General features: G+C 34.8%; 1 protein-coding gene across 1 annotated transcript in view; it reads left to right on the forward strand.

The window, feature by feature from the left end:
• Nucleotides 1–12,709, forward strand: part of LOC149779404 (cytochrome P450 20A1-like) — a 73,255-nt gene that overhangs the window by 33,688 nt on the left and 26,858 nt on the right. Inside the window, exons 6-7 of the mRNA XM_089940069.1 lie at nucleotides 1,951–2,020; nucleotides 11,714–11,890. Coding sequence (XP_089796195.1) covers nucleotides 1,951–2,020; nucleotides 11,714–11,890 — 247 coding nt within the window. The remainder of the gene's footprint in view (nucleotides 1–1,950; nucleotides 2,021–11,713; nucleotides 11,891–12,709) is intronic.

The following is a 12,709-nucleotide window of genomic DNA, read 5'->3' on the forward strand; positions in this document are numbered from 1 at the left end:
GGGTGCACATCGTCTGTCATCATTCCTACAGTTGAAAGCATTTCATTGGTGTTCAAACTCCAATCTAGTGAATTATATCAGATCAGATAGCAAGAGGAACCAGAATCCCAGATCTCTGCATTCCTTTTTTTTGTGCTTGTATATTTTTAAGGTGGTGTCATTAATAACAAATCTACATACAAGTTTATCATATTTGGGACATACTACTTTTATTAGTTGACTCGGTGTGCCAAAAGAATCAACTAATGCAAACATAATGGTTTCAAACTCCCAAACATTGTCTCACTTTTCATGGATCTGAAGGTATAGGCAGTCAGATTTCTTCCCATAGATTGAAGTGCTTTACATACATACATGTAGCCTCTCCATCTGATTCCAGAGGTGATACAAAAAGCAAGAGAATCAGAGTGTCCAAATTGCATCCCTTAAGCAGGAAAAACCAATGAGAAATGACTTGATAAATCTAGTGGTGCAAATCCCAAATGTAACAGAGATATTTTTTCGTCTGCTTAAGCAATCTTAGTAGCAGTAGTTCCAGTCGAATCCAGTCCTATTGAACCTGCTTGTTTGGATCATATTAAACAAGCCCTCAGGAACTAGAAGATTTCACAACAAGTAGTGGACATAATTGCTCAGGTGAGAAGGCTGTCCACTTTGAATGTTTACAATTTGGAGAATTTTCTTAGAATGTTCTGAATGTGAATGCATTTGTCTGCTTAATACATCAATACTCCTAAATAGCTACCATAATTTCCTACTTTTGCTCTTTGAGAGAAACATTTAACTCCAATCAATGCTGTTTTAAAATCCTTGACATGTTTCATCATCATGGAAGGAGGGGATATAGGACAAAACAAAGATCTCTCCAATCTTCTGTCAGATTTTGATATCACGTATTTTTTATGCTTGTAGCTCACATATTGCTTTATTAAAATGTCTCTTTGCTATTTTCTCGCTTCATTTCTCTTGATGCAATATTACCATCAGAACCCATACATATATCCTGTAATTGGTCCACGTTCCAACATCACACCCAGCTATTATTCTTCTAAACTCTGCCATATACATATCACAACACTCACCAAAACACTTTTTCCAACACACCTTTTTCGCTCCCTCTTTTAAGCCAACCACACTTATTATTACAAATAAACACCATCCTCAAGCTGCGTATTCTTTCATCTATATTTGGTTTTAGCTGATCTCAGGTGGTGTGGAGGCAGCAGATGGCTTGGCAAATAGTGCAGTACGATTTGGCTGACCTAAAGAGCAACAGTCAGCTGGGAAAAGGAGAGTAATTGTGAAATAGGAGTTAGGTCCACAAGGTCTCCACACACTCCACCATGCTCTACAAGGTTCCATAACTTCCAGGCGGCTCTGAATTGGTGTAAATGTTGGAGTAGATCAAGGCTAGAGGTGGTGGAGGAGGATACATAGAAAAACACCACTTAGAATCCCATGGGAGTTTTAAACCTTCTTGGAAATGTGTGTAGCAAGACCTTGACACCAAACTCCTATGTCACAACTTTATTCAGCTGAACCAAAGTGATGAATCTAGGCAGTGAATTTATAAAGCAATATATATTCTTTAAATTGATGCTGATTTTTATATAAAGGATGCAGGCCTATTTAATTAAATTAAACCAGATAAAGACTTAAATTTAAACAGATCATGTTTGGACTTTTTTTAAAAAGTGTCATTATTCCACATTCCTTTTGCCATGCATATGAATATTCTGTATAGTTAATCAAAAATTCAATTTGAAATATTTTATTACAACAGTCTTATCTATTTCTCTACAAAGGAGTCCACTCATCCACTAAATCCTTTGTAGGATATTGGGTGGAAGAGTAGATATAATACAGGTAAACACAAGGCCTAATAGGATACATATTTTTCCTCCACCAGTGGGTTTAGTGGACAACTTAACTTTCCTGCTTTGCTTACAGTGCTGGACTGAGATGGAAAGACGATTGGTAGAATCACCTGATGCCACGAGAGAGAAAGTTTTTGAAGATGGTAAAATCTTGGTCTCTTTATTTTTATCTCTCCGTGACTCTTTTTATGCCTCACCATATGAAGTGGTTAATCTAGCATTTCACCAGATAGTAATGGAAGGCAATACAAATTTTAATAATCAAGGTTGTGAATTGAACCTGTTTTATCTGTCGCATAGTCAGGTGCACATACCACTAGACTAAAAGGTCTGAGTCAGCTAGGCTGGTTAGTGAGTGACCTATTATACCTTCATCACTACACTCACACACACACACACATTACTATCACATTTATCCTTGAATGTCATCCAGATTCGCCTCTTAGAAGTTGAAACACCTTTTCAACTGGGCTACCAGCTACGGGGTCAGATGGATCCCCAAATGTAATAGGAGGGCATACAAAGTTGAGCTGACTGCATCAGAATATCTAAATATATAGGCATCTATTATATGCTCATTTTTTTTCTCCATTTATTTTACATTGTCAGAATCTTGTAGCATTTTATGATACTGAACACCTTGATATTGCATGCACATGCACAACATGTGTGCCTAAAAATAGTATAATGTATTAGGAACTACTTTGTAAACAAACCATACTCATGTAGTAGATGCTTTAGGTTTTGGTTGATTAAATTTGTGCTGTTTCATTCATTTGAAAGTATAGATGATAAAGTTAACAATATGGATGAGTTCGCTGAGTCAGAAATGAAACTTTCAAACATGCACTTGAATGAATGTGATATTCACAATGTCAGCAACCAACGTGAGAGATGCAGTATTTGAAAATACCATTCTGATCATTTAAACAGTTATTTAGGAGAAATGTTTATAACTTTTAATAAATGGAATGGTTCAGATTATGACCAGTGCTCTCTGGGTTATACGACAATAGCATAGAAAAGCATATTGAGGCATAAGTCAAAATACTAAATTTGAGAAAAAAATGCAACTAAATGTCTTAGTAGAAAAGTAAGGGCCTCAGACCCAATAAGCCAAGACGACAAAAAATTTTTATTTCCGCTGGCTTAACACATTAACCCCTAGCAACGACTTTATGGGGCAGGAGGTAGTAGCCTACTGCCAAGCTCTGTAGCGTCATGGTTATGCATGATACACTAAAGTGGGTGGTATTATAGAAAGGTAGACAGATGTAGCTCTACAATGATACCAAATAATCTGGAATATCTAGTTGCACTACAAAATACAGATAGAAAAACCTTATTTTTTGGACCCGACCTTTTTTTACCCAAACTTTGGCCGTGGTCAGAATCCGATTTTGTGTTTGGATTTGGTCTCAGATCTAAGGCAAACCAGTATGAACTGCAAACAGACAGATGAGCCTTTGCAAAAAGTAGGATAAGATGGGCATTTGGAATAAAGAGTGGTCTCCATACAAAAATAATGGCTCCGTTTAGCAAAAAAAGAAGAAGTCTAACTTTTACTCTTCTGCTCATGCGCGAGTCAAATAGCCAATGAAAAACGATGTTTCTAACACAACTAGGCAATATGTTATTGAAAGATGACCGGGCATTTGGTGTTTTCGAGTCTATTCAGAAATAGCTTTCAAAATGTGTTTCCTACTCGATTTTCAGGCAAAAATGACAAAAAGCTCCAGGGGTTAATGTGTTAATGGACTGTCACAGAGCAGCTGTTTCACGATATTCCAAGTTAACTTTTTTGATAGAGTATTTTGGATTTAAGCTAGCAATAGACATCATACGGGTCATAACATATCTGGGGTACCTACAAATAGCATGCAAGTGGCAAGGTTATTAGCGTGTCTTCATTTGCTGGTAATAAGAATGGCAAAAAATATACTTACCATTCTGCATCTTGAATTTCCTCAGACTGTTCTTTCTTAGTTCTGCAAATCCAAATTACTTGAGTAATGTCATGGGTTCTAAAACTTGATTACACAGTGAAATTGTACTGTAAATTTGACCACATTTCGAACTGCAATAACATTCTCCTTATTGCACTCAAAATAAAATGAATGTGATATTCGATAGCATCATTTTGATAATTTTAATTGAAAGACTTCATAGTTTTCCTACATTGTGACTCCAAATATTCAATGACAGAACAGAAACACACAGTCATGCAGCTGAGTCAAGATGCATCCTTCCCTGCTCAAATCACAAGTACTTTGTGTGAAATTGACATGGCTAAATTCAATCCATAATTAGCAAAATTGAGTATAATTGATAAAAAGAACCAAAATCCATTCATTCCAGATCAGCTGGAAAAGTTGTTGCAATGTGCATTCATTCATAATGACTCCCAAAGGTTGTGCAGTATTATTCTGAAAAAAACTTGTTCCTATTTTTCCATACAAATGCAGTAAGTTCACATACTTAGATTGCTACAGAATAACTAAATATATGGGTATATGTGATACTTTATCCATAAGCATATCGGTAAGTCCTATTCATTGCTCCACACACAAGTTGATTAATTTATATTGAAATTAATATACAAATCAATCTCATTACAGTTGACTTTGATTCAAGCCCATGGCATGCTGTCTTCTGTTCTCTAATAAACATTGTCTGTCTTTCTAATAATAAGCACCTTCCTGTAGTTAGCTCAGTTAACCTTTTGACCTTGAAATGGTAAACCAGGCTTTATAAAGATACAAAACTCTCTTTGATCCTATTTAATTACCATAATATCAGAACCAGTAAGCAATCGGTATTGTATTTCATGATAGTTTGATATGTTTATGACACTCTTGACGTTAAAGTTGTGAGAAAGCTTGCACCTCATATTGCATAAAAGCAGGACATTCACCACCTTCAATGGATGTCCAAAACTCTGTGTGTCTTCTCTGTCAGATTTGATTTTGAATGACCTCCATTTAACAGTTCTCATTTATTGTAGGGAATATTTCAGTATTTTTTGGAATACTAGGTTTATCATTTTTATGAATATGACAGAGGCATGTAGCATTCGACTTCTCCATCTGTACGTACATATGTATGCATCATGAAATTCTTGTGCATGCAATTACTTCTGAATCTTTTGATGGAGTGTGTTTAAACTTTGCAACTATTATGGATATGAGGTCAAATATATATATAGTTCTGTTGTACTCTGATGCTTTCTTCCAGAGTGAGGCTCATTTTTGGTGTTAAATGTATGTACGATGGTAATGTGTGTATATATATATATATATATACAGTACAACCCTGCTATAACGCATCCTGCTATAACACAAATTTGGATATAATACGGTCGAGGCATAACTCCCAAAAATTACATAATTTCATTCACACATGAAAAAATATTTTTTGTTAAAAGTACATGAAATAGTGTATACAAATTTTATTATTGTTATGAGGAAGAGATCATGTATGAATTCAAATTTAATATGCTCGTGGTGATGTTTCTGAAATTGTAAATACCTGTATGTGTACTTTTCTCATACCTGATTTTGAAAAAAAATTTAAGTATGAGAAATAGTGTGTAAAACGTTTATTATCATTTTGGGGAAGAGTTCGCTTATGAATTTTTATATAATACAGTCGTGGCGTAGCTTCTGAAATTTAACAATATCACCAGGTTCTTGAAGTGTTATGTCAAAATAAACATTATTGGAAATGTTACTTATTACTGATCCATGAGTAAAGCCAGTAAGTCATTTTTGTGATTGTCTTCAATTAATTCTGTATACAGTCATTGCTCAAACAATAGCCAACATGTGTTTCTTCTTTAACTGCATACACAACCAAGCAGCAGACAATGCGGTGGTTGATAAAAGATTCTCACAATTGAATAACATCAAAAAACAAAAGCTGCCAACATGTTTGCTGGGCTTGGCAGTGTTTTTAGACGCAATCAGTTGACCAGTAAAAAATGTCCTAATTATTAGCTGGAAATTGAAAGAATTCAGACACACTGATCTGGGAAAAAATTATTGAATATTGTAAATCTGTGTGCAATTTTTCAATGGAATTACATGCATTATAGATGAACTGAATGCCATGACAGCACAACAGTAAACGGTGTTGATACCCTATTCATGTATATATAGTGTGTGATCGCGATTTACATGATCTTAATTTTCGTGAATTAGAAATAATGCGAGATTTGGAAAAATGCAAAAAGATCACTACAATTTAGATAACACTCTCATACATATAGATTGTACCACCTTCACTGGCAAACATTACCCACATTGACCAGCTCCTATGCCCCCACCATTCTGTTTATTGTGGTCTCAGTGATGCATTTGTATGTACATGTACAAATTGGTTGTTACAAATTTGGAATGTTATTAGTGATGGCATCTAAAAGATGAGCAAGTGATAGTCCGAAGAGACCAAGGAAGGCCATTTCTTTAGAGGTTAAACTTGAAGTAGTCAAAAGGTATGAAGCTGGTCAGGGTACCGCCATGATAAAGCATGCTTTGAACCTTAGTGAAAGTACATATTGAACAATACGTGACAGTGCAGAAAAAATAAAAGCAAGTGTGAAAACTGGAACCTCCCTTTTGATAGACAGATATAGATAATTATATAATTAGGAATATTGGCTGACATTATAAACATAAGATCAGCATGTCCATATCATTCGATCATTTTCATGCTTTTGAATATACACCTAAATATGAGGTCAGCAAAATATCATTCTTTCATAATCATGCTTTTGATGAATGACACTAAAATATTGTAGCTATTATTGATGTGTGCATATTGTTCCTTTTTGTGTTGCATTTTTCCGTAGTTATGTCCCTTTTGGTGCAAAATGTATTTACTATGTATGAAGATTCCTGCAATTAGTCCTACAAATTTGATTACTTGGTAGTCATGATTGATATGAGATCAGTATGTATATATTGTCATTATGCCTTTATGTATTTTTCCAGAGTTATGCCCCTTTTTAGGTGTTACATGTCAGAGCTTAACAAAGTTTTGTTTGATCCACTCATCCAGTTGAAGATTCACATGTTCCACATACCTTATCACTTGTCCCAAAATTTCAGTCACAAGCCAAATTTGCTGAGATGTATGCACTTTAATCCACACAAAGAACATAGGAAATAAATCAATATATATTTCTTCAGTGGACTTACTTTTTCTAAAAACATGGTTTGATAGTATATATTTTGTTACTTTAGTCATATTTGTTTTAGAGGCTGAATTTTAAAGAATGTCCAAGTGCAGGTCGGCATCCTGGAACAGTGTAAAAGCAACAGTTGATTACTATGTCTGGGTTGAAGTACTCTAGCTCCAGTCCAGTTGCTTAACTGGTCATAAGAATTTGTAAACACTTTTGTGTAGGAATTCCTTACTGGGGTCTTGATTAAGTTATTGGTCTCAAGATTTAATTGAATTGACAGAACAAAGTTTCTTGCCTTAAATCTTTATTTAAGATTACCATAAAGTTCAACACTGTTCATTGCCGGGGGTACAAACAGGCTTTTCCATATCAGAATTGGTTTCCCATAATGGGTTTTTATGAATGATGTGGTAGATAGAGCTCTCATTCTTCTTTTCATTTCATTCTCATTGGTTTTAAAATGGGCTTCCCTAGTGGAGTGTCAACAACCTCAGACTTAAAGGATTTTCTGCAATTGCTGGCTGCACAAGCCTTGTGAAGTCCACAGCTGTCATGAGGCTTGTTTGGTTCTAGCCTTAATATTTCAGTTCTGTTGACAAATTTCATTGGTTGAATTTCCAGACCATTTTTCCTTCAAAGTCAATGAAATCAAACCAAGGGTAATTATCAATCTTTCATGGCTGAAAATTTCTTTGTCTCTTAGTTTTGTCATATTTTATATTTTTTGCTGCCTCAGTCTTCCTTATGAGTTTTATGTTTTATCCCTCCTCTTTCATGTGAATTTTTCTTCTCAGAATCTTCCTCATTACCTTCTGTGTAAAAGTAATTTTGTAAACTCATTGTATTCAGATAGTAAAGATCATCTTGCTCGAAAGTGACCATAATGTGCATTTTATTGTTTAAATATAAACACAGATAGCTCTTTAATCAGCATACGTTTCATCATCAGACACAGTATTGCACTTGAACAATCGATTTTCAGTGTAGTGGATTAAAAATTAATCAGTCATTACTGTGATTAAATCAGTTCATAAAGAAAACTGACCCTAATGTCAGTAAAGGTCCTCTGTTTAATTTAATTGTGTTGAGTTGGTTGATGGAAATCCATGAGTTATTCACTCTTGAGTATTTGGGCTAAGTGAACACAATATAACAAGGCCATTTAACACATTAACACCTGCCGACGAGTTTACGTGGCAGGAGGTAGTAGCCTACTGCCAAGCTCTGTAGTGTCAAGGTCATGTATGATACACAAAAGTGGGTGGTATTATAGAAAGGTAGACAGATGTAGCTCTACAATGATACCAAATAATCTGGAAGTTCTAGTTGCACTACAAAATACAGAGGGAAAAACCACCCTAAATTCGCCTGCGGTTGGAATCCGATTTAGTGTCTGGATTTTAGACTTTTTGGTCTGAGATCTAAGGCAGACCCATATAAACTGCAAACAGACTGATGAACCTTTGCAAAAAGTAGGATAAGATGTGTATTTGGAATAAAGAGCGGTCTTGATACAAAAAATAATGGGTCCGTTAAGCACAAAAAAAAAGAGAAAAAAAGAACTCCCAACTTTTACCCTTCTGCTCATGCACTTGCCAAATAGCCAATGTTAAATGATGTTTCTAACACAACTAGGCATTAGGTTATTTTAAAATCACCTGGAAGTTGACGTATTAGGATGTATTCAGAAATAGTGTTCAAAATGTTTTTCCTACTTGAATTTCAGGCAAAAACGACAAAAATCTCCAGGGGTTAATGTGTTAAGACACTACTTACTGGTCATGTCAGTTCTGTTTTATTTGAAAGTGTTTTGGTTGGCTGATAATGTGGTTTCTTAGCCAAATGTGCAGTCAAGTGGTAAATGGAATGCATGCACATGTGACAGTTATCAGTGAACACTTATTATATCACAGGATTTGAATTGATAAATGGAGAGAGGTAGATTCAAGCTTTCAGTATACTTGGAGGAGATGAATAGCTAGATCATGGTTCATAAAGCAATCAAAGCATGAAAATTGGTGTTTTAAAATGGTGGCCACACTTCCAGGCACCCAAAAAATGAAACATTTCTCCTTCCATTAGGAAAGCGAAAACAACTTCACCCTGTTACTTTAGACCTAGAACACTAGTTTATTGGTTTTCAAATGTCCCTTGAGTAGTTGTAATGTTGTGGTTTTGGTGGGTTTAACACCATTTTTCAGCTTATGATTGGCCATATGTGGTAGCCAGTATATTTGGTGGAGGGCCCCATCATATAACAATAGCTATCTCTTCCCCATTTCCTTAAGTTAGATGATGACAGCTTAAAACATCAATATGTAAACAGAAATTTGTGTTTTATGAATTGAATCAGTGATAGCACTTTTACATATAGTTTTTGGAAGATTTTATTTGCTCTGTTTGCATTATTTTCTTCAGAAAATCAGTTCAAAGCCATAAGTGGACCTGTTAATAGAAAATAATGGTAGTCATCAATGTCTGTGAAGTACTTCTTCATTAGATGGTCTGTTTTTTTAATTTATTGTGTGCATGCATTAAGGAGAATAGTAGATACATTAAGGAAAATAGTACATACATTAAGGAAAATATATTATGTGATAGAAGATTCAGCCCAAAAATAAACATGTTCAGGTCAGAATCATATGTGACAATGCTGTGTTGTGACATTCAAGAAAGGTCAAGGTTGTTTTTTTTTACACTACAAAAATTATTTGTAAAAATATAAAAAAGCAATGAAGCAAATATTACCAAACCAATTGAAGAAGTAGTACAAGTACTTTGTCAAATCATACATTTACACATCTGTTCATAGTTGTTCTGAAGCTAGAAATGGTGAGTGGTCATATTAAGAAAATCCCATTTCTAAAATTATATGCACCTTTATGACATGCATGGTGCCATATGTGCTGTTAGCTTTGTGCCATTTTAGCTGGAAAGAAGGATCTAGTTTTCATTTGTATATCAACTGTAATGCTTCATTTGATCATCGATAAATAACTAAGGTCATGTTTTATCAGCAACAGTGAAACGAAAGGTTAAAGTTTTGATATTTATAAATGGTTGGTCCATTACCAAGACAACATTGTGACATAGTTCATCCTATTTGGTAACTGCTGGATAATTCCATAAATTACCATGATGTTGAGAGTTTAGTGTTATATCCTTTGCACACATGTACATAGAAATTACACCGTTTGTTAACTCCACGTGAAAGGCAAATTTGTAATTGTCTTTCTTTTCCATTACTTGATTTGACATTGTAAATATTGGAAGCAGATGACGTAGTATTTTCCTTCTATGTACATACATGTGTAGTTGTGCATACACCCTTTTGCTGAAAATGAACTTGTCCAGGAGCAAGAAATGACTGGCGAACAGGTCATCTTTTACACTGAAAACTTACATTTGGAATGAAACGCACAGACGATAATGGTGTTTAGGGCCCACCTGGTCATAATCAGATTTGAAATTATTAAATTATTAATAAATGAACTAAACTCTGTGCATCTTTAATCTCATTTTTGCTTTTCGTCTTTCAAATCGGTAGGGGGTACAAACAAATGGGGAGGTATATTCAGAGGACACGTTACTGTCATGAGGTAATGTGCATATCCTTTTTTTGTCATTTTCTGATGTATCTTTCCTGAGTTATATGTGTTAAATGTATGGACGATATATGAATTTATGAATTAGTTAATTGCCCAGGCATTTAGCAGATATTGACACAAGATGAGATCATAGATCCTTCTGTCATCATGTTCTGATCCAGTTGTGCAGAGTTTTGCCCCCTTATTGAAATTAAATGTCTATAAAAAATAAAAATAAAAAATATATGACTTGGCAACTCTCATTCAAGAATGGCAGTTAAGAAGCAAAAGTATTTATTCTCAGTACAATGTCACTTTAAAAAGACAGGACTGGAAAACTTGACTCTATGCAAGGCTATCTGAGAGTATTACAATGAGGTTAACTGTTTTTCTTATTGGGACAGGGACCAGTAACTGGCCCTTGAGTACGCCACAAGGGTTGTTTAAAAAACGTTCTAAAACAAATCAAAATTCACCAGTCTATAAATGAAAATAGCCAAATTTCGGATGTGTGATATTTGAAAGGTTATGACATCACACATGCTTAGTGATGTCATCTTTTCATCACATATGTTGACATAGTGGGAAAATGGCAGATGAGTCTTGGGATGGTGGCCAATGAGTGCATTTTTTAACATAGAGTGATAATAAAATGTTATGCGAAATTAGGAAAATTGTTTAAACATAAAAGCTGAGTTTGATGCTGTTTTATGGACCTAAAACACTTGCTAAATCTGGAATCACTAGATGGATGAAAAATTCCAGTGATGGTATGGAAAAGGCTGGCCTGTGACATCTCTTTCAAAAGAATCAGTCGATTCTGTGGAAGTATACGTGAAGGAAGACAGACTAACTGTCAGGTAACAGACACTTTTGATATTTCATATGGGAGTACAGATTGCATTCAGACCAAAGAGTTAAGGAAGACAATTTAGGGTTTTATTAAGAACATTCATTATAGATAGATCTTTATTAAAATATGATCCGCTGTGTTAATTTTTGTTGTAGTGGTGACTGGTGTTCACTTGTTGATGTACATTATCCTGTTATGATCTTTATTTCAGCACTCAATTCCCTGAAGAAACAAATAATTGAAGTTTTAAAGGATAGGAAAAAAAATCGACCAAAAAATGGAGAGGAAATTTTGATTGATGTAATTCTGGAGAAGACTGAAGATGAAGAAATGCAGTTGTCTGACTCAATAGCCTTTGTAGTTGGAGGATTTCACACCACTGCCAATTGTAAGATTTTTTTTACTTTGTTTTCCAATTATGGAGATAGGAATACTAAAATCTTAGAGGGCCTCAAGGGAGAATAGTCCTTGAATAATGAGTCACCCTCTATAAATAAAGCATTATTATTATTATTATTTCCAACATATATATATGGACAGGATAATAAAATCAAAATTAATGGCTACATTTTTTATCAGGACAAGGTGTGATGGGTCCATCCTATTCCTCAGAGGTTAAAGTCCTGTACCGAGTCCTTACATGTGAGGAGTATTTGTGCATATGCTTAAAGAAAATGAAAAATGGTTACGATTTGTGTGTTGCATTGTGTTTTTTAATGATGATATTTGAATTTATTCTGCATCTAGGCTTAGATACATTAATGTAGTCCAGTGTACAAAATTGACTGCTCAGATAAAAGCAAGTACATTTAAACATTATTTTTTCCAAGGCCCTAGGCAACTTGTTTGGTTGCATAGCACTTACCCCTGTGCAGGGGGTTAAGTGGGTTAGCTTTGTACATAGATGTACATTAATTGAGTATTCTTGGTCAAGTGTTTGCTTTAGCACAGGACTTCTGTATACTGTATTCTGTAAACAGACTGGAAAACCTAGAATCATTAAACTTGGTGATGGGATGCATCGTGACCAGTATGATGTCCTTGTCACTGTGACCCATTGGCTTTAGTTTTATTTCTCAAGCTCAGTTCATTTAATGAATTCAGACAGCTTATTTTCTTACATTTGTCACAGTTATGAAGAATTGCTGGCAATGTCTTGGAAAATTCCATCATAGTTAATGACACAGTTCAGTTAATATCATGATTC

The sequence above is a fragment of the Sinohyriopsis cumingii genome, chromosome 17, assembly GCF_028554795.1.
Source record: "Sinohyriopsis cumingii isolate HCF-2022 chromosome 17, ASM2855479v2, whole genome shotgun sequence".
Taxonomy (NCBI): domain Eukaryota; kingdom Metazoa; phylum Mollusca; class Bivalvia; order Unionida; family Unionidae; genus Sinohyriopsis; species Sinohyriopsis cumingii.